Source organism: Lethenteron reissneri, chromosome 23 (assembly GCF_015708825.2).
Source record: "Lethenteron reissneri isolate LAM-NWPU_2019-01 chromosome 23, ASM1570882v1, whole genome shotgun sequence".
In the NCBI taxonomy this organism is placed as follows: Eukaryota; Metazoa; Chordata; class Hyperoartia; order Petromyzontiformes; family Petromyzontidae; genus Lethenteron; species Lethenteron reissneri.
In genome coordinates this window covers 22054979-22082448 of record NC_083801.1, presented here as the reverse complement: position 1 = coordinate 22082448, position 27470 = coordinate 22054979, and the positions used below count along the sequence as shown (strand labels likewise).

The window sequence follows — 27470 nt, the reverse complement described above, 5'->3', positions numbered from 1 at the left end:
GTTTGATGGATATGTTGTCTTTGGCAAGACGCGTGACCTCTTCTTGCAGCTTTGTATGTCGGATATATGGTGACAGAATGTTCACCAAAACAGGGAATTAGTGGGGTTGGTGTCGGGTTCAGAATTCCGGTTACGATGCGAATTGCGGTAATTGTGCGCGAGCTCTGGGATCAGGCTGGAACGCAGTCCTAAGGACTGGACTGAGTAGAACAGCGAGAGGGTTGTTTTCGTGTTACCTTAAAACACAACTAATGTCGAATCCAGATGTGATCAGTGCATTTTTCTTGATAGGATAGTATATGTAGTATGTTCTAAATTCTGGAGAAATGTGTACAACCAGCATGCTCGCGTCGCTGGTTAACGACCACGTTTTCTGTTAATTGGTTCATGATCTTCATGGACAATTTATGTGCAGTGGGTGATATTTGGTTGACAGGCATGTAATTCATATATATTTTTTTCATTTATAGAACACCGTATAGGCTTAATTCGACTATTTTATTTCAGTATTTAATTCGACGATTTTATTTCAGTATTTAATTTGTGTAACCAATTAGTAAATATGTTCGATAATTTGTTTCAACAGCGGCTCTCCTTGACGATATCCAGTCATTCCATCTTATCCAGCTTTCCATTTTCATCTCAGTAATATGGAGGGCCAGTGGTAACTTCCAAATGCGACACGTGGAACATCCCACTCTTTGAAAAAGCGTAAAACATTTTCTGGGGTACATGAACTTTTTTGCTGCATACATCTGCATATTAGCAGTTGTGTACGGTGCGAAAGCATTTCAACATAATACAATATGCCAGTTTTAAGATTTTAGAACAGCACTTCATCACATGAAACCCTGCAACCCTTAGTAGATATAATTGTAATCGGTACTCTCGCATGAATATCTGTTGAAAAGGTTAAATGTTGAGAATATTCAAATACAACAAATAAAATACAACAAATCAAAACCAGTTTCTTGAAATGTTAGAATTTTACGTACACAGCATTCGTATCAAGACAAAATACATTCTTGAATATATGAATAAGACTTTTACCATGAAAATAAAGGTTGATAAATAGGCCAGACAAGCATTACTCATCCCTTAGTTTTAATGTATATTTCAACTGAAAAAATGCATGTTAACATATCAGGCGGTCATCACTGCAGCAAAAATGTACCCTATGCTTTTACATGCACTTTAATACACTGAGCGTATTTCAATACATTATATTCAATATTTATAAAGTCACCTTTTCATACCAAAAGCTTTTTATTGCAACATAAAACCACAGCTATATGGAACCACAGTGAAAGGCACCTTTCCTGCTCCGCATAATGGCCTGACAATAAAAAAGGCATAATTACTAGATGAAAAACACTGCTCGACCCAAACATGTTATTAAATGTATTGTTATCATTCAATCATTTACTATATATAAAAGCAAAACAAGATTCGGATCCCTCAAGTATGTCTTAATTGTATACCAATCTTGAACATACTATCATGTACTCAGTGTTTTCACCGTCCCCCTGTGGGCCTACCATAATTTAAGAATCGATTAGATGAAAGAGGTTACAGCATAGGGACGTACTGAAATGCAGCTTTATTACATTCCCTGATCATCTGGAAATTTGAAACACAAGAGCAGCACAAATGATAATGGAGAACACAAATGGTGAACTGACATTGAATGAATACAAAAACATTGGGTAATCATCTTGAGAAAGGAGGAACTGTGTCTTAATGGCAGTTCCCAACCTGTGTCTTGGGCACCAAGACACCAAATAACTGGTGGTGATTGAAGGTGGAGGAAACCAAACGGTTCTGGACAGCGTCTCAGGTCAAGCAATGACCCTGCGGGCCTGCCCAATGGACACTTTGGGTAACCGCATTGTTATGCACAGCCCCTGAAGTTACTGTTCACGCACTTCATAAATATACAAAGCCGTTAGATTCCCTCTACTTGGAGTTTTAATAGAAAACCTGCATATTTGCAATTTATGAAAAGAAATCAGTTTCAAAGAACATGAAGAATTGATTATTTTTCTTAGATTAGATATTTATGGTCTTGTGCATGCTCAAACCCGATTGCTATTAAACGATTTAAATGTATGCAGTAATTGGTAATACTCTGGCTAACCGTTCTCATTGAATTGTTACCAAAGTGAAGTCGCTAGCATTACTCTTGGATTAAATCGCCAATTTGATGTTACCGTTTACAACAAATATACGGTATAGTGGCATACTTGTTTGCTTGGTATGATGCAGATACAAGGAAAGGAACATTGTCACTGCTCCACTGTAGTTTAATGCCACCTTCAAGACAATTTCTGATCGCTCATTTCATTTTAGTTCCCAAGACTTAATAAATGTTACACCTTAATTTTAACCATCCCCTTACAATTTTAGAAGCAACTAATCACCACAGCTTGCGATGGTGGAAGGAGCAGACAATGTTAAAGTCTTGCTACTGAAGCAGAGGTACTTGTATCAGTTCCATTACTGTTTAGTTTACATGCCAGTGGCAATCATGTTCACAGCAAATGATGTTTACATATTTGTGCCTAAATCTAGTTTCAATTTCATCTACATTTAAAAATGACATGCCAGTTGTAATTTTTTCAATAATTTGTTGATTGAATTGCTTGTGCATGTAAACATAGCAACAGTGTTATACATTCGCTATAGTAAAACAATATAATAATCCTGTTAGGTCTCCTTTTTCACAAATTACAAGAAAATTCAATATCTGCACACATTAACGAGTTGCTGATACATTACAGTCATTTCATTGTAATTAGCAGGCTTTTTTGTTCAAGTATTGAAACTTTCTACATGCATTGTTGGAACACTAACCACGATGAGGAAAAAAAACACATTTGCAAGTCACACAGCTAATTACAGCTAACAACAATCACAAAAACATGGTTTATATGTTATTCGACATTAATACAGCAACTGCCAAAATAAGCAGCAATGCAAAATGAGCAACTATTTCCTATGACAGCACTGTTCTGGTATTCACACGATGCCACGCAGGCCTGCCATGGGGATGCTGCGGACGCACTGCTTGACGTGGCCTCACACTCGGATGGCGGGGCCTGGCCTGCGGTGCTGGAGGTAAAGGTGAACGGATTCGGCATCGCGTTTCAGCCACGCTCCGTTGAGCAGTATGTTCTCGCACGACTGCTGCACTGTGCGCTCTGCCGCCGGTGCAGGATGAGCCGTGAAGAATGCCTGTCGTGTTGGGTAGCGGGGAAGGGGGGAGAAAAGCATGGGGGACGGGAAAGCAACAGCAACGTAAGATAGAGGGACAAATGGAAAAAAAAGCTCCCAATTCACATACCATAACGAAAACTACCACGGTAGCACATTACAAACAAAATAAACATAGCAACATTCCCAGGGCTCACAGCCTGCAACAGGTGGATGCTGACAATTGATCTGTGTTGCGCGCCACGGGTTTCGCCGTGTACCTTAATTTCTTGTGCTTTCTTCTCGCTCGCGAACCCTTCGGTGGTCAGCTGCAAACAAAACCGAGTTTTAGTACTCTGTAAACGTTGAACGTATGGAATGCTATTCATCATACTCCGTTATCTGTTACAATCTGTGAATGTCGAGATTTCCCTCGACATTTACATTCTAAGCACTCTTCGGATTGCAACCAGATTATAGGCAGCTTCTGCAGGGCTTGTGTGCGTGCAGACACGTACCTTGACTAGGCGGGCGAGCAAGAAGCCACCCTGGTAGCGATTGTGCAGCTCCGACCAGTTGTCTTGCACGAACTTCCAGGCCATGCTACGGCCCAGCTTGCTTCCGCCCGATACCCCCCCAAGTACAAACACCGTATCCTGTGAACGCACCTCGTCCTGGGGGGAGGCAGGTGGTGATTTGATTTTAAATCGGAGCATTATAGCCGGCACTCTAAATTCTATTTACAGTTATGATGTCCCTTGTCTAATCCATGGAAAATATTTTAACAATAGTGCATTTGAATTAGTACATTGAAGGAAATGTCAAACAAAATATTGCTGAAAATCTTTCTTGAAAAATTTGCAATAAATTACAAATCAACGAGGAGCCATGTATATGCCGAGGAGGGCGATTTCATTATTTAAGTAATCAAAGTCTACAATTATCTTCAATTATAGATTAAACTTCAAATCTAGATTCTACAATTATCGGTTCTATTTCACAACTAATCAGATAACACAAAAATCAATCAAGTTTTGGCTTGCAAGGGGGTTTCCCGTCTCTGCTATAGTGAATGTCGAGGAAGCAGCCAGTTTTAAGTGGCTCGACTTATCGACCACAATAAACTAGTCCACATTTTTTTTTTAAATAAATTAACCGACACATCGTTCGAGCTCGACCTTGCAATTCCCTCTCCTTAGACGCGAAACTCACCGACATGGCGAAGGCGAGCACCTTCTGCAGAAGCTCGGCAGTGGCGACGGCACCCAGTACGCGCTCGATGCGCACGCGCTCCTCCTGCATGTCCGTCTGCTTGTGCATCTGTGGCGCCACGTACAAAAAGGTCAACCCTCCAATGTTTATTCAGGGAATTTTAACAGAGGCCACACACACACACGTTGTGCATGTCGCAATATGACTGCTTTTTGTGTTGAGTTTGTTGTCCTTCCTCGGCACCTCTGATTAGCACGTATAGCTACGTGCGGTGCGAAATAATTTAAACATACATACATAGAATGCTCGGAATCAATTAAAATGTATGCTTATGCTCACGATACATGCACCAAATCTCAGATTCAAGAATCAATTATTATTATATATTATATGTTATGTTGTGAGAGCAGAGGGCATTTCAGAAAAATACACTACTATTCTCCTACGTCTTTGCTCCCCTACCTTCAACCCGCACTGACCAGCGTGGTGAAGTATGGTCAAATAACTCCTATGACCCACATGGGGAGGCTCTTATCCAGCAGTGGATCAACAAAAGGGCTGTACATGCACTGTGTATGAAAATACACATCTGGTATGTAACATGTACACATTAACCATGCAGTAATGGGAAGCACCACATTCACAAATATGTTAAAACGTGAATGTTGACTATTCTTCAAATATCTGGAGAGTTTTTGGGTGAATCGTTAGATGCCTTATACATATGTACATACATGTACTTATAACTAGGTTAGAGTCCACTGAGATAAACTTCTTGTTTTCCAGGGATCATTAATTTATTAACCATCTGCGACATTAATCTAAGAGCTGATCAAACTTAGGAGAACATTCCCAGATCAACACAGGTGTTTCTGATAACAGCAGATATATAGTTTGGTTTGTTACATGCATAAGTGATTCATCAGCACACACACTTTATAAATGCGAAATTCACATTTCAGAAAATACCTTCAGCATGGTGTCCAACGTACTAGCATCGCCATGCTTCAGAACAGTCACGTACACCTGTTCACAACCACAAGCATCACCATCAGCCTCAGCACAGAGGCCTCTGCCGTGGCATTTTTCATAACTTCTGTGATGCAATCTACTGACAATACTATCCAGCAGCTAATCTAACATCACGCTGTGGTAACTAAAATGCAAAAAGCTAATTAGGATTACACAGTACATGAATCATAAAACTACAACATGGTGTAACTTTGTGAAAGACCCATTGAGTAGCGACAAACTATGGTGGTGAAACAAAAACTTGACAAGTGCGAAGTTAAAGTTGAAGATTCGGAATTCTAAAAAAAGCAGTGCATCACCCATTGGGAGTATGATCCATGGAAGCAGATATCAAAGAAACCAATTCAAGTGACCTCTGATCAACACGACGAGCAGCACATTCCCAATTGCCCCTCTACTGTGAGCAATATTTGCTGCATGACGGTCTGCAGACCATAACATGTGTGCACAGAACCAACGCCAAAATATACATGCGGGGTTAAACTCATGAGCTTGAATTCTAACATTTGCAAGCTGATCAAGCAGGTAATCAGCTTAACTTTTATATATAGTGTAAGTACTCTTCTTTGAAAGTATTTAATTGATAATCTTGCCCCAAAACTACAGATATGGGCAGTGATTTTGTTAAGCTGTGTTACAAAGTGAATGGGTTTGTAGTTTTTTTGTGAAAACATGTAAAGTGTCCTCAGATGGACAGGCACAATATTTCTCGGGTATAGCAAATAAGTGGCCTATTGGCACCCTTAAAAATATGCGGTCGTTATAAAAAAAATATATACTTTACGTTGAAGGCAATGGTACCTTTTTACATTTTTGGTATAGGCGGATGCTCGGGGGCAAACAAGTTGATTATTCATGCACATTTTAGCAGTGAAACCTGACACCCACATTGGGCACACATTCTTGGATGTGCTGTAAAAGCAGGTTGCAAGCAATGGCAGTTATCAAGTTCTGCTGGACTTATGAATGTTGCGGTGTGAAATTTTGGCACGAGGCAGGTTACCGGTCCGCGAAGGTCAGCTGGCAAAAGGTGTTTGCCGTCCACGTGCTCGCGGAAGCGGCGGCGGGCCTCCTCCACGGTGGGGCCATGCCCTGCCTTGCCTAGCTTGCCGAGCACTAAGCTTCGCAGCAGTGTATCAAGGTGGCCTGCAGCAGAGCACATGGGCAGATACAGAAATAAAGGGGCCACCCCATTTTCAGACTATTGAGTCAAGTGACATATTCTATGCCCACTGAAATCAGTTGAACCAGGTCAGGCCACACGACCGTTCGTTAAGCGTTGCACTTGTCTAAACAATATAATCGTGTTTTTACTGTCAGTTTGAAGTGAACTGTAGATAAAAAAAACATTACATTAAACATTCGATGGTATGGAAGATGCAGCAACAGAAGAGATAACTTTAAAGAGCACTGCAAGGAGATAGCAGCAATGACCTAATTAGCCCAAAAGGATAGGAAATTAGAAAAATAAATAAAATATTGAGATAAGATGATAACATATTGAGAAAAGCTACATGACAGAAACAGATCTCACCTTCCCCTGGCTTTGGGTCCCATCCGATGCGCTGGCCGAGTGGGGCAAAGATGTCGATGGTGAAGTCCTGGAAGACCTGGTAGAAATCGGTGTTGGACAGCAAGCTTGACAGCGCAGTCAGGCTGCAGGAGATGTCACTCCACACCGTGTAGTTGGGCTCGTTCACAAAGGCCTCCAGCACCTTGAGCACGTCCACTGTGCTCACCACTCCTGCACGGGCCTGCCGGTCATAGTTAAGTGTGGCTCTGTGATGGGAATGCATTATTCAACTTTGCAAGTTTGTTCTGTGTGTAATGCACAGTCCTGTTTGTCAATGCATTGGGTTGCAAGGGTTGGTGAAGGTGGGGAGCATAGATATGGAAGCATAGAAGTGCAGAACAACAATGGATTTTGCTGCACAACTCTCTATGGCATAACGTGCAACCCCACAGCCCGATAACAACATGTTGATATGGTGGTCACCTATCCAAGAACTATCTTTTTGTTTGCACCACATCATTCGTAATTAATACGATCTAGCTGGGAAGTAAGATTATGTTACCCTTCGTTATTCAATTGTCACAAGGGTAACAATGCTAGTCAAGAATACAGTAAAACCTTGGATTGCGAGTAACTTTGTCTACGAGTGTTTTGCAAGACGAGAACATTTTTTAAAATAAATATTAATTTGATAACCGAGCGAGGTCTTGCAATACGAGTAGTACGTGTATACGCTTTGTCTGCCGAATGTCATGTGATCACAACTGATATACGAGTGCTTTGATATACGAGTGCTTTGGATTACAAACACGTTTCCGGAACGAATTATGCTCGCATTTCAAGGTTTTACAGTCTAAGTGGCAGCCAGGGTCATGTGCAACCATTCCACACAAGGTTTACAAATTTAAAAAAATCAGTTTCATATAAATGCTTCTAAGCATGTATCGTGATCGTAATAATTGATCTAATGAATCAATGTAACAATATTCCCCAACTTGCTAGGTCTTCCTTTTAAAAGAAGTGAGTAACGGTTTACTACATATTCATCTCATCAAAACATTCAAATCAAAAATGCATGTTGGTGCTGCTATCTACAAGCAGTCGGCCCAACAGTAACACATTTAAAATGTACCGGATAAAACTATCCACTAGAGGGAGTGCATGTACGATAAAGTTACCCAAGGAAATAGGGTACAGAATTAAAAAGAAAAAAACATTCATAACTGAAAGTATTCTCAGATTGCGGCCAAGGTTTTTAAGGGCTGTATACAGTGGCATGGTTAGTAAACTGCACAATAATCTGCAATTCATATTTGACTGCAAGTCACACAACATTTGCAACTGGAATCTGAACCTTGCCCATACCAGAGGTCAAAGCAGCCTAAAATAAGTACTTGTAGCACGGACCTAACACCAACGTCAATGATTTACCCTCATAGGCATATTGAAATCAGTTTTCCCACAATCAGGGACTGTGAGGTCTCTCCTGGAATCCACCCACCTCTCACCACCATATTTAGTGCATTTAGGAAATGTTTAATATACCCATTGCTTGGTTACAGCTTAAACTAGTGCATACTGCTAATAAAAATCCTATCAATTGGAAAACACAATCTCGATACCCACCTTTCATTTCCTCCCTTTGTGTCCTACCACTCTCTCCTACTTACCAGAGCAAAGAGGTCATTCTGGATGCCGAGGCGATCGCGGGGCGGAAGGGACAGGTCGCGGATAGCGGGGAGGAGCGCGTCCAGCATCTCGGAGCTGTAGTGTGTCCTGTAGAACCCCACGGTGCCCGGGTTCAGCTGCAGGACATCCACACAGACACGTAGAAGCCACCGTCAAAATGCTCTTCTGTGCTGTGTAAAGGTAAATGTCAAGTTGCGAGCTGCACACAGTGCCCATAACAATTTTGTTTGACACACACATAAGCCTACTCATCCACACTGGCCATTCATTTTGGAGGAGATGGGGGCATTTTTTTTTACCACTCTCTCAGAACATCGATTGGCAAATTACTTCCTGTGGGTGGGATGAAGTGCAAGGTAAAGTATCGAGGTATCCCCAAACTTTACACCATCTGCCGAAAGCGATTTGTCAATCAATGTACTGCTGCGCTTTATGCGTTTCTGCACTGCATAGATGGAGGGTGCAAGGTTTTTAACTGCACTAATCAGGAATAAACCTAATATTGTATATTTAATTAAAAGTAAACTGTGCAACCTATCTATGTTCCCGTGAAAACAAACAATACAAATATTCGTCTATGGACCAGTAGCACCGTATGCACAGACGTGCACACATACGTGCACTCATGCCACATGAGCATGCACTCGAAGACACATGCACACACACAAACACACCAAAACACAAATACGCGCGCACACACACACACCTTTGGAGGGACATTACAGCCTACCTTCCCCTATCCAGATTGAAACTTATGGTCAAAACAGGCAGAAAGAGAAATGTAAGCTTTACTTTTCATTTTTTAAGTGCACATCAGTCATGCATATGTCAAATGCAAAAGACACACCTATGCTATGCTCTAAAATAAATCCCCATTTAAGAGCTAGGGATGTTAAAACTTCCGACCCCATGATGGGTGGCATACGTTGCAAACCCACACGATATGCAACCTGCATTAAACTTCATTAGCAACCCAATAAAATAGAAGAAAAAAATGGCATTACAAGTAATCTGTAACAGTTATTGATTTAAATCTTGACTTAAAGCTTTCGTGACTGGAGGAATTCATATTCTTTTGGAAAAAGTTTTTTTTTCCCTTTTTCCTGATGACGACCGCTTGTGTTGCGATCAAAACGTCGTAGTTTGTTGTTATTTTCCTTGAACCTATCTACGTGACTTTAGCGAAAGACCCAAAGAATATCAAATAGTTATTGATTTGATTTATCCAATTAAGTAAATTAAAGTGTTTGCATTAAAAACAACGTTTGTGTGATGATGCTGTGCTGTCACCTTGAGCCACTGGCCCTGCTGCACGTCAGCCACGGTGATGCTCATCTCGGGCTGGTCGAGGAGGAACTTCACCTTGGCATGCTCCGGGTCCTCGCTCAGGCACACGCTCACAGGCACCATCCACTCGGGAGTCTGCTCACCTGGGGTCCGGTGAAGAAAAATGAATTCGCGGGCGATGGACACATTTATTAAAATACCTAACCACATGCATCAATAACATTGCCTTATGACAAAAAATAACACGTGTAATGGTCAACGGGCTACAGTTCCCCCATAGAAGGCCTGGGTCTCATTGGTGATACCCTGGTTGTTCCTTGAGTTCAATGGTAGAGCTGGACTCCGCGTTTGCTTCTTCGCAGGCTGTGGCACAAAGTTGCACGCTTCTGTTCCCTGCCCTAACCGGTCCCCCTCTTCTACCAGAATTACGCATTTGTATTCATTTTTTTTTAGATGTGATTGCATTCAGAAGATAATCAATATGAAAATTGTTGTTGTTGTTATATTCGAAGATTTTATGTAATGGCCCTACAGAGCAGAAAGAGGCCAGCAGAATCAGCAATTTTAGTGTTGTAGTGTGAAATTTACCACAAGGTAATGGTCACTGGATAGGGGTGGAGGTCAGTAATGAGGGTGTAAGAGCAGAAATCATTGAGTAAAGTATAAAGGTCAAGAATTCAGGCTGAAAATCAGCACAATGGTTAATGGGTCAGTAGAAGATCAAGAGGTAATTAAATGCAAAATCAAAATTCAACTTAGTTTCATTATTCATAAAAAGTTTTTTGGGTGAGATCGCGTAAGTACAAATCTGTCGTAACCCTCCACCACCCCAGTAAGGTTTATGATGTAAACAACACGCCAATTAGTTACTACTTCAGCCCACCAATGTGTTGGAGAGTAAATCGTTTCGCTGGTAATTACATCCAGCATCAATGGGCGATTACCCAGAATAGTGAAGCAATCCACCTGCTTCCAGTCTTAAATAGAGGAAGATGACTCATCACTGTGAACCCATCAGGTGCAGAGATCAGAGGCTAAAGCCTACATGTTAAACTGAAGTTTCATGATATTTTCTTTCTCTCCAGCACTGACAATAATAGTTTGGTTGCTCCAATGTGGGAAGCGAGGTGTGCTTAACGGAGTTCTCAAGTATACCAAGTTGATGGCCTCAGCCTGCTTACTATTGGCTATACAAAACATGTTAAATTAGGTTTTGTGAGAATTAAAAATGTCTTAATATATGACACTCTTTGCATGGCATATACATGTGTTTCTGTTTTGGATAACAGGGCCTGTTAAAGTAACTTGAGCAGCCATTTTCCGGCATAATTTTCTCAGGCCATTCTCTTACGATGATGCACACTGCTAGCTGTGAGAGTTCCAAGTGGACGTTTTTTCATCTCATCACAAGATGCTAATAGTACAATTGGAAAATAAATGTAAAAAAATGCAGCAAAATATATTGTTTCTATGATTACCTTTAAAGTGACCACCTGCACAGAACTTCTTTTGGGAAATATGCAATGTGCAGCTTTCACCTTGCTGGAAAAACACACGCATCAAACCAACAATTATTCTCACTATAAGGGTTTGTATCCATCATAGTATAGAGCATAGGCATTATTTATTTTCATCAGCCTATTATCTAAACATCAAAAAAGAAAGTGCTGATTTAGATTGTCACTTGTAAATTAAAACATTCGATGGCGCCACACTTCACAACAGAACCAATAACCGTGCGGCCACATGGGTGCACTGGAGCGTGAGAGAGACATGGGTAACAGTGACAAAATCATCCGGAAAACGAGTCCATACACGCCAGAAACAACACAGGAGGGCAGATGACTTGTCACGGTCACAAGATATGACATGGCAGGTCTGGATTGCAAAAGAAAATGCAGCCCAGCGGCAATAATAAGTCATACGTAACCTGCCAACCAAAAAAAATATTTTTTATAAACTACCCCCACACAATGTATTTTTTTGTTGGCAATATATCACTTGTAAAAACGTAATAATGTATGTAGAGACCACAGGTCACTCACTGAAGCAAACGTCTGTGGGTAATCACTGAAGCAATGGCAGAATTGCAGATCACAGAGGGCAGATGGTTACTTAAAATAATGCATATGAAGCAAAATTATATTTCACAAAATAAATAAGCAGACAATATGGCTCCCTAAAAATGTTTCCTTAATATTATATGTTGTTATTTTCACGACAACGACGCTCATGATTATTGAGTAATAAATTATATTTAGGCCGCTTAGAATGAAAAACACCCACAATCCCTGCAAGCCCAGCTAGGAATGCATGTGCATATCAGCCTATTATAGCTACAAGCTACAAAATATTAAAAGTGCATCCTCTTCAATATTGTATCACAAAATGTACAAAGCAGCTGTGCAAACGATTTTCCCAATACAGATCATTAGTAGAGTACAGCTCCACAACTGTACTGCAATCAGTGTGATGATGATCTATTAAAAAAATCTCAATCTTTATCAAATAAACTCATAAATCAGAGCCGTAAATAAAACAAAAATTAAGAATGTGGCGAATGTTGCTCCTCCAGTGGCTGCAGACATCACCGTGAATCGATTCAATAAGACATACAAATCGATTCTTTCACGCACGCATAATCTACGGCATGCATCACGAGCGTTATGGAAAGTGGAGGCCAAAAGTAAGAATATTCCCAAAAGCGCGTCCACCGTGGAGATGGAGGAATGAAATCAGCTCATGTGCACGTGCCAGATAAACTGTAGATTGCAGGACTGTCAGAGATGGGGCAACGACTTCTGGAGGCCTTCAACCAGCCTTGGATTCATCATGACTGATGATGATGATCAAAAGCGTAAATATCTAACTGACAAACGGATGCATTGTTAGATGTCCACTGTTATCATCATCATCATCATCCACGAGCAGCGCTCCCTACAAACGGAACGGCCGTCAATAAAACGATGTGACAAGGAGATGTTGGCAACAAGTGAGAGGCGGTTACGTGTTCGGAGGAGACGTGCAGCACGGGGAAACCCATCTGCTTGGTCCAAGAGCTCATGACGGCCGCCACCGGCTTCCCGCTCGCATGCTCCAGGCTCTCCCACAGATCCTCTGCACGTCGAAGGCGTGCATGTTGTGGAGATGTATACATTGAAATTATTTGTACTGAGTTATCAGGTGGTGGTTCCTTGTGGCTATGCCACTCTTAGTCGGATATATGGGCCTCGCGAATTAATGCTGAACCATTAAATTCCAGACAATGCCTAAAATCTTGCTCTCTAAGCCTCTAGAATTAAAATGAATCCCAGTAACTCAAGGTACATTATCATCATTTGGTGTGCATATTTGGTCGACATACATGTGCTTACTCATGTGCATATAGAATCTAAATATGAAACAATAGTTTAAATGACACCTTGATAATAATAATTTCTGCTTTGCCTTTGAAAATGTGGTGACATCCACACATACTAATACAGATTTATGACAACCATTATAGCTCATCTGTACAATGCTTGGCACAATTTTACATAAGCCAGTTAGCATGGGGATAAAGTTGTAATTCCCGCAGTGGGAAGTGCACATGAACATGAGATTATTTGCATGAGCAGGTCATTGTGGGCCAATGAGAGGCCAAGTCCCAAATTCGAAAATCACATCCATTACATTTTAAACAACAATCTCTGTCCTTTGAATTGGTGTCAATTTAAATAGAAGCGTTGTTTATCAACATTCAGCTATTTTCAAATTGAGGAAATTGAATAACACAAAGCCAACTGAACATCTACGCCTGCAAATGCCAAAAGGTATCAACTGATTCAGTGACCTCGTGTTTGGCTTCATTACTGTGGAAAATAACAATGGATTCAAACCTCCTGCGATTAGCATACTCAAACATTAATAAATGGCCATGCTAAACTAATAAATATCACCATTACCAAGATAGAATCAGTAACAGCTTTTTTTCCAAGTGACCTAACCAGGCAGGCAAGTTGTGACGTAACTCATTAACTCCCTTCGGAAACCATGCTACCGGATTACAACAAGCATTGTATCACGGGTAAAATACCCACTTCAAAAATGCATTAAAGGGCATACCGCAACCGATACAATGATAAATTAATGCAATAACACATACTATATTAAGACTGCCCATGGAATCTTCAGGTATGTAAATTCCGCTGCCCTCGTTGACTTGAAATCACGGGCGCAAATGGAGGTACCTGTGGCTGCATTCTTGTGCTGAAACTTGGTCAGGTACATGTTCATCCCCTTCTTGAAATCCTGCCAAGGCAAGCCATGTACTAATATTACAACACTCAAGCATTCAATTATGAATAACATCAGGCCACCTCTACTGTGCACTTTTATAGTTTTGTTTTTCTAATGATAAAAGCATATATCTACACACACACATAAATACAAATATGACGGGCAAAAATATGTTTTACAAATCACAGATTCAGAGGAAAGACCCAATGGTGTATAATACCAAGTAGTCAGGAAAGTAATAAATAACACTTATGATGGTTAAGCAGATAACAAATAGAACATTTATTGAATTCAGCAAGGGTATTGAAACCTAGAAAAAGAGGCAATGAGATAGGGAGCAATTCTGCTAGAACTCCCTGACATGAGCAAAAGGTATCAAAAGGCTTGAATTCCACCAGAGCTATTACCAGGGCAGAAGTGACGCAACTGGAACAAGGAAGTGACTTAACAACTGTGAGAGTGATTGGAGTGAATCAGTCAAGCACTTGTGCATCGATCAACCCAACTGTTTTACGCTGTACGTGCAAGCGGTGGCTGCGTGTCACATCCGCCAGTGTCTCAGCGTACGCATTCTACGCTAATGCCAAGCTGGCTGTGCCACGCCTTGACCTGAGGAGTTCTACATTGTGCCGTGACGTAGCTGGTCAAGGCCAGGATAAGCCTCACCTCATCGCCGATGTAGTCGTGCAGCATGCGGATCACCGAGGCACCCTTGCTGTATGAGATGGCATCAAAAATTTCATCCACCTCCGAAGGGTGGCCAACTGGTACCTTCGTTTAAAAATAAAATGCAAAATTTTCAAATAAGATAACACAGCCCATTGATCAGTATGTTAAATACTGAAGTATAATTAATTGAAAAAGAAAAAGTTTTTCATTTACACTACCATACAATTGAGTAGCAAATGCTTATTTTTGGAAAGTCACATCTTCAGAGCAGCTGGTGAGGGCTTTTCAACTGTTTTTACATCACTTTGTCAATGCATTATTTTATTTTTATATATGACAAAGACAATTTAATTTGCAACAATTCACAGTAAAATCTAATGAAGTTGCACGTACGTTTTTTTTACAGAAAATAATGTTAAAAAAATACAAAAATCTGGCCAACCGAAGCCTTTTCATCAATCCAGGAGAAACTAAAAAAGGAGATGGGGAGAAAATACAAGTTGGCATTCCAGTCTATTCAGAGAGCCTCCATTTTGTTCGGGCACATGACTGTGCAAAGAAGAGTGTGCAGTTATTAAATATATAAACGCGGACTCATTTAAACATACTGCAATGTCACATGTGAAACATTTTATATATTAAAAAAAAGCTTCTGTGCAACTACTGTGTTGGAAATCTTTTCCAAAAACAATGCAGATATGGGCATTGGCAAGTGGTCTGATATATTTATAGCAAATGGTATGGGGGTTTTTAAGATTCATGAAAACACACAAATCTTCCTCAGATGGATGGATCGGATGGCCAAATGGACCAACATTTCATGGGCATATCAACATTTAGCCGATTGGCTACTTTGAAATAAAGTTTCAGCTGTGTATAGATTTTTTGTTTTCAAGTTGAGCAGGGTCAGCTGGGGCACGTACCTCGATGGGATGACTGTTGTCCAGGGCGTCCAGCTCCAGGGCAGGGGCGTAGTCCGTGGAGACAAACTGGGTCCAGATGTCGAACTCTGGGAAGCAGTGATCCACGCAGAGGTACTCGATCCACGAGGCAAAGCCCTCATTCAACCACAGGTGAGTCCACCATTCCTGCAGTCACGATGGGGCAACCCGCCTCTGATTAGCTACGTACGGTGCGAAAGAAGTTGATTCATACATACAAACCCGCGTTCCCAAATCCAGTCCAAAATCTAAATCCAATCCACATTCCACGTTCAAAATACCTTCCACATTCAACATCCATTCCACGCAACTAAGGAGACCGCAAGTGCGCATCAATTGAAATTTTGTTCGTAACACATTTGGCATTTTGTGCTGTCTTGACAGATCTTGTATGGATAACCACAGAAAAAGAGATGAAACAACACAGGATACAGCCTAATGGATTTCAGCCACACAAGGATTTATTTTAAATGTGATTGGAAGTGATAGCACTTGCACAGAAAGGTCTGCATTGTCAACCAATCGAGTATGGATAATTATAAAAATGAAAACTGGCTGTTTGAACACATTATTGCATGTAAATTACATATTTAGTGAGGCAGTACAAGCTTAACTTATAAGTAAGAAACCATGTCCATAAATTCTAACACATCACAGAAATATTTAAAATTATCACATTCATCTTCTTCCCAGCTGCACTCACTAATACATAAAAATGCACACATTATACTGCGACACTGGAAAAGTGTTTTAATTACATTTAAACGAGGGGCATCCATTAGCACAGCTTGCCTTGACTGCATAAATGCTATTTGAGCCAATGACATCGGTACATGTCGCACTTTGGAGGCAAAGGTTGGTGGCTTACTGATTACTGAAACTCACAAATCCATTTGGCTGCAAAATTAGCCATGAGGCAGTGGTAGAGAAAATAATATTTGTTTTAAATCCATCTGTATGTGGTGCTGAGTGCTATCACTTCGTCGCCACAATATTTTTTTGGGGTTCTCAATTCTGGGCCCCTCCTGATGAAGAGTTCTGAGAGTGAAATATTCGTGGATAGTAGAGGGCAATGTTACTAGTACTATACATTTTATATTATTAGTTTACATTTATTATTGGATGTTCATCAAGGTGCAAAATTTTTTTTCCAGATTGGATCGAGTGTTTCCATGGCAATGCATAACAATGCTTTGCAATGTAAAATAATGCAGTTAAGTATTACTCTGTCTGACAATAAAAACAGGTGTTAAGATGTTCAAACACCAAATAGAAACCTTTTGCAAGAAATCATGTCTGCATTAACCACACATACTTGTGGTGAACATGCAAACCAAACATGCTCTGATAATATAATATATGCTCCGTCTTTGAAACACATTGGTCTACACCGGAGACAGCCTTCTTTAGGGCCGAGTCTCACCAGTGTAAACCAGAGGACGGCAAAAGGCGAATAGTGAACATCGAGATTTGAAGCTTTCGTGACTGCAGGAATCCATACTCTTTGGTTCTTTCGGTAAAGTCACATAGGTAGAAAATAAAATAGATCACGACGTTTCGGGCGAAACACAAGCGTCCGTCAACACAAGCGTCCGTCATCACCTGATGACGGACGCTTGTGTTGCGCCCGAAACGTCGCGATCTATTTTATTTTATACCTACGTGACTTTACCGAAAGAACCAAAGAGTAGTGAACATACTTTTTCATAGTAATTTTACTCTTTCATAGTAACATTTTACTCTTTCATAGTAAAATGATCACCACAAAAGGAGGTAAAATATGCAAAGCAAAAAATAGGGCAATATTGATCAATAACATTCAGAATGTCCCCAATATTAGATTATTTAGAAATCGGATAATTTGCAAACAAAATTGAGATGTACAATATTTAGGATTAATGATGCATACATAATTATAAGCATGCAGTATATATATGGAAAAAACAGAGTTGCCATACACATATATTATCATTTTCATATTACTGATATATAAGTAGTAACGTGAAACAATAAAAACGATTTCATTTAGTCAGGAAAGCCTTACTCTGAGTCTTTTGACTCAATTTTAGGAGGGTGCCGTATGGGATGTTTTGTCAATTTAACGAGTGTTTGGCTTCATGTGGGATAAACCACAGAACCTGGTAAAAATAACTAATTTAACAAAATAGCATTAAAAGCTTCATCCAGATGAATTTCAGAAATCATTGGTACTGGCATCTCTTGCATAACACAATCCTTTTAAAAAAAGATATTGGAACGAATGCAAAAACCTGAGAAATATAAGTGAAATATACTGAAAATGAATACGAACAATTTTCAAATGTATTTTTGTCAAAGATAACAGCTGCTTTGAAACCAACGGTGAGGTGAGCAACACCGCTGCGGGTTCACGTCAATGCATCAGTCACCATGGTGACGAGGTTGCCGAACCACTGGTGAGCGAGCTCGTGACCCACGACAAGGGCCACCCACTGTTTAGAAGCCGAGGACGAGTTTTTTGGGTCCACCAACAGGGCCGTTTCCCTGCACACACACGCACACACACACAAAAGATCCCCTGAATAGCCTTCACAGACTTTAGGAGCAAGTGTTGTTAGCGACCACCTATGAAGGCCCGCACGACACACGTGGGGGTGGGTGGCCAGCGCCACGCCCGGCTGCCTTTGTCTCCCTAGTGGCGATGCTTATATACCGCACCAAGTACTCATTTGAGGCTGAGTCCACCTACGGGAGGCTCAGGACCGGTTCAGATAATCGTCACTGGTGTTGGCCTTGAGCGAGAATGGAAATCGGGTTGTCAGGTTCATAGCGCTGCGCGCTAACCGTTACAGTACCGGTCACACACACATACGCAGCATAGCATCACGACGCAAAGCACACCGGGGTCCATACAACAAGCTTTGCGGAACAACACGCTTTAAAAAACGATTTACAACAAGAAATTATGGAACTGCATTGGTCGCAGCGATGCACATGCGCAAATAAAAAATATATACATCCGGGTAGTTCCACAAATTCGGCAACCTCGTGGTCAAAATTTTTAAGATGCGAGTAAAATGTATTTTAATTTGGAATGTAATATTCTGGAGAAAATTTTTTTTTTTTGTGGTTTAAGCCAGTGATTTAACACATGTGAAAATTAATGCACTATCACCGTGCCAGTACGTTCGACACCGTGGTATTTTACGGGCACTTCCCACTTGTTAAGACAATTTTTATTACATCTGAATTATGGTCCTAATTGGCAGCTATATCCAAGTAACAAGCAACTTCATAATTGTCCACAACTTGATAAAGCGTCTGAAATATACGTACAGAATTGTTAAGTGCACAGGTCGAGATACTCCCTCTCAGAAATGAATAAGGACCACTGGCGGAGCTAGTGGGGGGGCAGGTGGGGTGGCACACGCCCCCCCAATGATCCGATCAAAATCCCTAATTTCGATCGGATGATTGGGGTTTATTAGTAATAAATCATCATTTTTTGGGACCCCCACTGCCACTGTGTAGCATATTATTATGTGCCAGGGACTCTATGAGATGACAGGACAATAGTCTCAGTCCATAATTGGCAATAAGTAACGGCAAAGCAGTTATAAGTAACTCAGAATTGTGCGCAGTTGCGTATACAGTACACGACTTCCCTGAAGGCATACCTTCAGCGAGCGCGATGCCCATCACACGCGGTTCGAATTCGACCCTCGATCGATGGCTGCGCCATCGCCGCACACGCGTCGAATAAAAAGCAAGGGACAAGTCCTTACTTACTAACAACTCCTATCATTTTTCAGTGCTGGAGGGGTTGCCCCCCCTACCTGAAAATCCTGGCTCCACCATTGATAAGGACCATTTCCTGAAACATCAGCTTACTAGATGTTATTTTTCAAGTCCTGGTTTTTAAATACGTGAATGTTCATCGATTCCTCCTGATACACAATACATGCATCAAATCACACAAGAGATTTAATTATTTACAATTTATGCACACTATATGCGAAATGTGGTAATCCTTTACGATAAAGTGGTGAAAACTGCACAATGAGATGGACAGTGCATGGATGTGAGATGTTACTGCCATTAAAGGTCGAGTACTGTAGTTTGCGTGAGCACTCATGTTTATTTAATGCTCTGATTACGTTTGCTGCTTCTAGTAACTCACGTTAAATCATACCATTGGTCTTCTTAAAGCACATGCAATAATATTCTTTAAAACACTTTGCTTAAGATTTTGACAAAATTCAGGCTTTTCAATTTCTGTGTGTTACAATGGACAAACAATCCATGATGGGCCATCTGGCGTTATCAATTGACACCCACCTAGTTTTAGTGAAGCTTATGAGGTTATTTATTTTCAGTGTAAAAGAGTTTTGTTTCTACGCCTCCGAGATTCATAAATCCCAACTGTGTTTAAATGTTGACGTGAACAAACCTGTAAGTGACAAGACCCCAATTCTCCATGGCACCTAAAAAACACATCAATGACAGTAGCTTCATGAAACCTCTCACATCTTCAAGGCACGAACACAACCACTCAGTACAGCACACCACCCGCCATGCCCAAGAACTTGTCACAGCAAGCGAAGATTCATAACACTTCACAATTAGCTCACTAACAAAGCCATCTCATTCAATTGTAGCGAAAGGAAAAACAAAACAGCTAGAGTGAAATTATGCAGAGGTAATCTTTAAATTCTACGTATACGTATAAAGCCACATGGCTCATGGTCCCTCATTAGATTAACTGCAGAAGGGAACATAAGTAGAATATCTATCTTAAGCCAATGCATTTTTCTAAACATGCCAAGATCTATTGCCCAGACGTGCAGGGTCAGACTTGGGAGAGTTGTGTCCTGGAACATGCGCTTGAACATTCCCATATGCAGTGTTTTTCAAACAACAAGACACTAACTCCTCAGGCACCATTGACATTTTCACGCGAGCCAAAAAGTTAATTATACCAGGAAGTATAATGTATTACTGTCCATATGTCCAAGAACACGTGTGCATGTATATATATAAAATAAAAACTAGAAAGACCCTAGAGACTAATCGCTGCACAAATTTACACATTGTTTACCAATACAATTCCCAGATACATTGACAAAAAACTTCTGAAAAAGCATTTCATTATATATAAAATGACTTAATTATGCGTAATATTGCGGTTAGTATGCTTGTGCATCCGAAAACACGTGCGTTTTCCCATTCCCATGCACGCATATAGTTTATAATCAAAATCTCTAGCAACACAGAGGGGCTCCCTTAATATGCTGTCTTGAAGACTGATAAATTAGTAAGCATTTTTATCGGGTTGCCAATCCACAGTGGGCACAGGAAAACTGTGCGTGTATTTATTTCCATGTGGATTAATCACAACGTAGAATCTCTCATTTTCTCTTCAAAGGCAATGCAAAAGAAGAGGACAGTGTGGAAAACTCACTGCCCTTTTAGCCAGTGTTGACAGTTGTAATTTGCACATTTTCACACACCTGCACAAAATTCTAACAGTGTACGCCACGTGGCTGAACAAAACTTACCCGCGGCAAAGTCAGCGATGGCGATGAGATCGATTTTTGGCAGCGGATACGGAACATTGAAGTAATCCTTGTAAAAAGGCAACGTCTTTGTGGCAACCTACATTGGAAGGTAAAAATTAAAAGTCAAATATGCATACTTATTCGTTTTGTGAACTCTATGCCAAAAATGTACCCAGAAAAGCCTTCATGTATATCAAGTGCATTTTAGGAGGGTCTTCCTTGGGCTCTTTGGCTAATCCCATGAAAGAGTAATAATTATTAGACGAATATAGAACTGCTTTTAGAGTTTAGTTCGTTATCCTTCCCCTGCACCTCCGATTAGCACGGTTGGCTACGGACAGTGCGAAAGAAGTTCAACATACATACATAAAAAAACAGGAGTGAATGTGCGTGGGGGGGGGATTGGGTTACCTCGAGAGCAAACTTGCCCTGCTCCGACTTTCCCAGGGGCGTGTAGACGCGGACAAGCACTCCATCGGACGAGCGTGCCTCCACAAAGTCAAACTCTCCCACCACGAAGGCCAGCAGGTAGGTGGACATGATGGGCGTGCGCGCATAGCGCACCTCCACCAGCTCCGGGTCAGCCTCGTGCGGCTTGCGCTCCAACACGTTCTGTGTATGCAGGCGTGCGTGTGTGATTGCACGTGTGCAGAGCGGTTCAATTTTACGTCAGCAATAAACCAGCAGTAAGATTTGGAAGAACATTTAAGCGATGGCAAAAAAGCAGTTTGAATAATGTTTTGCCTGATTGCAGACGTGCACCAGAAAAAAAGTTGCCTGGTGTTTTGGCAACGACCCTTCTAAGTGTTGTATCTCCAATCTGTCTGGGTCTCCAAGAGAATACTTGTTCTTTCAAAAATAACATCCTTTATTTATCCAGGAAAGCCTTGGTTAATCTCATTATACTTTCAGTTGGGTCCTGCATGATACTATTTTGGAGGGAATCATAGATATAATATATATTCAATAATCCATTTTCATCTGACCACTTAGCAGCCTACAACACCTGGTATTCTGAGGCTCAAATCTGTTTAAATTCTGAAATCTGAAAAAATGGGTACATTTACATTTGGTTATCAGCTATATGATTTTGTAAAATTAACCCTTAATAAATCAATTGTGACGATTAAGTAGTATTAACGCAAAAGCAAAGCTTAGGATAATACAGTAGCACAATGAACCCACGGTTTGCATCAACAACAGGCCGTACCATGTTGGAGAGTGCCACGCGATCCTGTGGCACGATGAGCGTCACGTCAAACGTGGCCTTGATGCCTGGCTCGTCCCAACAGGGGAAGGCCCTCCGCGCGTCAGTAGCCTAGACGACACACACACCACCGATCACCGTCAGCACCATCACCACTACCATCATCATCAACACTACTACCAACACCACACACCACCATCATCATCCCTACGAGCCATCATCATCAAAGACCCCCCATATAGCCTTTAAATACTTTGGGGAAAGTGCTCTTAGTGAGCACCTTTGAAGGCCGGCAAAGCACACAAGGGGGTGGGGGTGCCCAGAACCATGCTCTGCCGCCTTTGTCCCCCTAGTGGTGGTATTTACCAGGTACTCATTTTAGGCTGATTCAAGTTTTTTCAAGTTTCATTTACTTGGTATAGCCCTGTGAGTCATGCGGCTCTTAAGTCGAGTGGAACCGCAACAAAATATGAACACAGAACATCTTAAAGTGACGACGTGTAACAGAAACATCCTGGAATAAACCAGCAAATATTAAAAAAAACTTATTAAAACGCTGTGTGTAAAAATCCCAATGTGGTGCAGGTCAACAATAAAAACCACGAGACAATTTAGACTAACCATGTTTTCGAATCACCAAAATAAAGCTATAAAAACAATGTAACAACAATAATCATAGGAAGTGTGATTCAAATTGAACAATAAACGACCTGGGGAAGGACCATGACTGGTTCAGATAATCGTCACTGGTGTTGGCCATGAGCGGGAATCGAACTCGGGTAGTCGGGTTCGTAGCGCAGCATGCCAACCACTGCGCCGCCACTCCCCGCACCACCATAATCACGACACCTATCAGCACCACCAAACCGCCTACCACACCACCACTGGGTTCCAAAACTGTGACTGTGCACACTCTCGGTAAACATGCAACGTTGGGCTAACGTTGTTGGCATGTGATTGGAACCGTTGGACCAATGTTGGTCCCACGTTCCATGTTTAACGGGCCGATGCAGTGCAGACTGAAGGCAGGAACCACCTCAAACTGCGTGACGGCAGCGTAGCGCGCCTCTCCGCACGCCGCCGTGTACTTGCTGCGGTAAAACCCCTTCATCTTATCGTTGAGCTCTCCGACAAACTCAATTTTCAGCATTCCACTGCCTGCAAAGATGAAACAACAAGGGCTCAACAAACATGAAGGTATTTTTTAACAGATAAGCACATGCGAAATAAACTTTCTTATTCTAATTGATGAACCTATATAGCAATTTTATGCATTTACTCATACGTATATTATATTCTTCCAAAACTCATTAGTCAAACAATTATTTATCGACTTCAAGTCTTCCTGACGAACATTAACTAAGACTGGGTAAGAGGTAAAGGCACAGCTCTGCAATTTCTTTTCTCGCACCACTGCTGGCAGAAAAGCGAGCGCAAGAGAGCCCCTCGAGGTAAGCCCTTCACAACCGGTGCGCCGCACCAAAGTCCCCAGGGGTGTCGTGGTGGTTTTTTGATCGCCGTCCAGAAGCTAGAACAGACGAACTCTCCGTGCCATTGAGTGGCCAATCCAGCCCCCTTATTGTCCTCCCTTATCCATTGATGGTGGCACAATACAGCAAAGAAAGCCGTCAGCCCCCACCTCCCTCCCCTCTCAATTCTCTCAGTCGCACATGCCCAGTTTGCCAAACAGGCACGGAGACACGCACACAAGACACGGATACACACAGAGACATGGAGACACATAGAAACACACCGAGGCAGAGACACACAGACACGGAGAAATACACAAATACACAAACAGATTAGAATACAAACTAGAATACACTCGCACACAGACACTGAGACACTGAAATGCGGAGAGACACACATGGAAACACTCAGAGACACAGACCCACGCACACACGGATACATGCACACAAATACATAAAGACGCATACAAAACAAAGACACGCACAAACATGGAGACATGCACAAACACAAATACACTCATGCAGTTGGGCAAATTAACGAATTTTGGCACTACTGTGAATGATCTCATCTTCAATGCATTCTCCCACCCACCCACACCAGGGCCCACAGTGATGTGTTAGATTGGTGTCCTACGAAGATCGAGCAAGTTCAAAATGTGTGCTGTGGGGTGAAATATGATGAAGCTAGTTGTAAATACTGCGAAATATTTTCTCTATCAAGCAATATAGAGCAATCTTTTCTAATTAAAGGGAAACTCATAGTTTTACGATTAGCGTACATTTGATAGCTAATCTGCAACCTTGTCAAAATATATATGACTCTTCAGACACTTTCAAAAACATCTCCATATTCTTATTATTAATAACACCCCGTGTACTGGACGACAGGACGCAGATGAGTATCGGCCACAACAGACAGCTCATACGAACTGCCTGAAGCTAAACAGAGCGAGTGCAACAAACGGCTCAATATTCGACAAAACAAAAGTCAGCATTCGCTGAATGTTTTGACAATATGCAATTTCACAATTTCAACAAAAGAAAACATAGCTGGAAAAAACATGCAAAAGTTTGGTGATACATTTCAGACACGGAAACTGAAAAAGCGAGTTATTATGTTTAGTGTTGGTTTCGAGCACCTCACGTGTTTTTTTAAGGGTTTCTAAACCTCTTAAAACGAATACAGTAGGGCAGATGGAAAGCAGAGCACTCGAACAAAAATACACAATCAATAGGGTGTGACCAGCACGTTTAACACCAGCGATCAGACTTCAATGATATAAAGATAAGGAGCTAAATATACAACATTGTGAAAATGAGCTTTCCTGTGAAAACCAGGAGCAGACAGGCAGCGGACACACGCACAAACTACTCACCAGGTTCTAGGGTCGATGGGAAGGACAGTGCCACCTTTTCATCTTCGTTCTGATAGTTAAATCCGGTCGCGTTTATTTCTAAAAAAAGACAATGCACAAGTTGATGCAGTTAAGTGCTGGTGGCAGCTTTAATCCTGAACTACCCTCAAGGGAGAGTGATAAAAAAACGGACTTGTATTCAAAAGATGCTGTTGAAATTTGACTCATTTTTCGGATTCACTGTTAAATAGTGAAGAATTATAGGACAGGCTCAACACCCAAAAATGTATCTCGTAAAATGTCATAGCCATAACACTCCCGTGAGTTATCCAAACGAGATAACACCAATCAACCACTATCATGTCGTGAAACGCATGAAATGCAGGTAATATCATTATATATCATTATCTTTAAATGGAACCCTCTATCCCTCTGCTAGGACATAGCAAGCGACACTTTCAACATGCGGCTATGTTATGAGGTTTGGTAATTTTTACCCGGTAATGGGTTACCGTAAAACGAGCTGGGAAATCGGAGATTTTCGTGCACAACGTGGACTGTACGGTGCGGCACAGCTAACTACCGTCTCACTCGGAAGCATCAAGCCAAGTTGGCTGCAATTCCTCGAAGTTAAAATAGATACCGTTTAATTTTTTTATACTGAGATTTTTAAATAGTACCGAGCCAATTAGAAGGTAATGATACATTTTCACATGGCAATTTTTTTGCTTTGATAAGTGCTTACTTTTAGAACACCGGATTTGTAACTGTGCTTAGCTAAGTGCTTAGTAATTGCTCAATAAGGCTTGCCAATTGGAACTAAAAAAGCAGCCAGGGTGCCTACCCAAAGGAATTTGCTTGATTATATAAGGACAGGTTTTTTTTCTTCCTGTGAATGCATTAATAATTCTCCAGTTACCAAACACAATTGGGCCCATTAATAAAGAAAACAATAAAAGTAAACCAAACATGAGCCTTCCAACGTTCCCAAAGGCTACACTGAAAATGAATTGCTTCCAGAATACAGGTCATTACCGAACAATGCTTCACTGGATTGCTAAATTATTGCTGCGTGAAAATCGAAATTTTGAGAAAATTGAGATTTTTGCCTGACCTGGTACAAGGCAGCTTCCTTTCCGTCGTGGTAAATACAACCAGTACTGTTGTAGAGGTATCAGCAAAACACTTAGCTCAACTACTCAAAGTAGCACTTGAACTATGGTAGAAGTTCGATCTGTAAGGCTGTGTTGATTCATCAGAACTGTGCTTTATATCAGGACAATACTTCCTCACATTACATTGGTAGGTGGAAGACTAATGCGAAATTCTGATTCAGGCACACTTTTGAAATAAATCACTCCCAGGTGGTGTCCACATATTCAACATCTACTGCAGTGTCACTGTGGAAAGCAAATGTGGTCTTCCTGTGGACAGACTCGCTCGTGAAATGGTAACGCAGCAATTACACTGCCGATCATGATGACCACTGCCCCAAACTCCTTTGCGCATGGGGTCACTTTGATGTTTTTACTTGGACTGCAGCTACAGGGAGGAAGAGGCATCTGTAGTGTCTGTGGCATTTCTCAATAACGAAACCTCACCTTCTCCACCCTCAGGAATGTACGACGCCGTGTTGATGTCAATGTCGGCACAGTTCATCACAATCTGTCCAGTTGGTTGCTTCACCTGTAAAATCAGATAATGCTCATGGTCAATCTTTTCACTTTCAGTTTTGAAATACATTTCACGAAGAAAAATGTTTAAATGTCTTTTTTAACTGGGTACAAATTACATGGTGAGAAAAAACTAAATCCAGAACGAAGGAAAAATGTAACGTCGCGGTGAGTTGAAACTTCAACCAAAAACTCTCCGGTTACAATAACAACACATCAGCAATGATGTTAGTTGCATGCAGTGTTGAATATGACAGCAACTGAAAGAACTCAGCCCTACAGCATAATAAAAGTTATGCTTGCTGCAGATGTTGTAGGTCGCAACTGCGCAAGGGAAACATTTTATCAGATGTAAAAAAATACACAATAAAAAAGCATGGGTGTAAACAAACTGAAAACAGAATAACATAAGGAAA

The 27470-nt window shown here is 41.2% G+C and overlaps 1 protein-coding gene across 3 annotated transcripts in view; it reads right to left on the bottom strand.

Moving 5' to 3' along the window:
* Positions 1–601: 601 nt before the first annotated feature.
* Positions 602–27470, bottom strand: part of NPEPPS (aminopeptidase puromycin sensitive) — a 33599-nt gene continuing 6730 nt past the window's right edge. For 2 of the 3 annotated variants that reach the window (XM_061557697.1, XM_061557700.1), the window contains exons 3-24: positions 26983–27067; positions 25403–25480; positions 23594–23715; positions 22561–22668; positions 21762–21962; positions 21351–21447; positions 20243–20276; positions 18222–18336; positions 15796–15960; positions 14870–14974; positions 14155–14215; positions 12933–13042; positions 11404–11467; positions 9929–10068; positions 8620–8754; positions 6971–7190; positions 6440–6582; positions 5374–5430; positions 4405–4512; positions 3711–3866; positions 3474–3521; positions 602–3234 (exon numbers count right to left, since the gene is read on the bottom strand). In XM_061557697.1, the coding sequence (XP_061413681.1) occupies positions 3079–3234; positions 3474–3521; positions 3711–3866; positions 4405–4512; positions 5374–5430; positions 6440–6582; positions 6971–7190; positions 8620–8754; positions 9929–10068; positions 11404–11467; positions 12933–13042; positions 14155–14215; positions 14870–14974; positions 15796–15960; positions 18222–18336; positions 20243–20276; positions 21351–21447; positions 21762–21962; positions 22561–22668; positions 23594–23715; positions 25403–25480; positions 26983–27067 (2508 nt within the window). In that variant the 3' untranslated portion in view covers positions 602–3078. The remainder of the gene's footprint in view (positions 3235–3473; positions 3522–3710; positions 3867–4404; positions 4513–5373; positions 5431–6439; positions 6583–6970; positions 7191–8619; positions 8755–9928; positions 10069–11403; positions 11468–12932; positions 13043–14154; positions 14216–14869; positions 14975–15795; positions 15961–18221; positions 18337–20242; positions 20277–21350; positions 21448–21761; positions 21963–22560; positions 22669–23593; positions 23716–25402; positions 25481–26982; positions 27068–27470) is intronic. The other variant, XM_061557698.1, reaches the window with a different exon arrangement.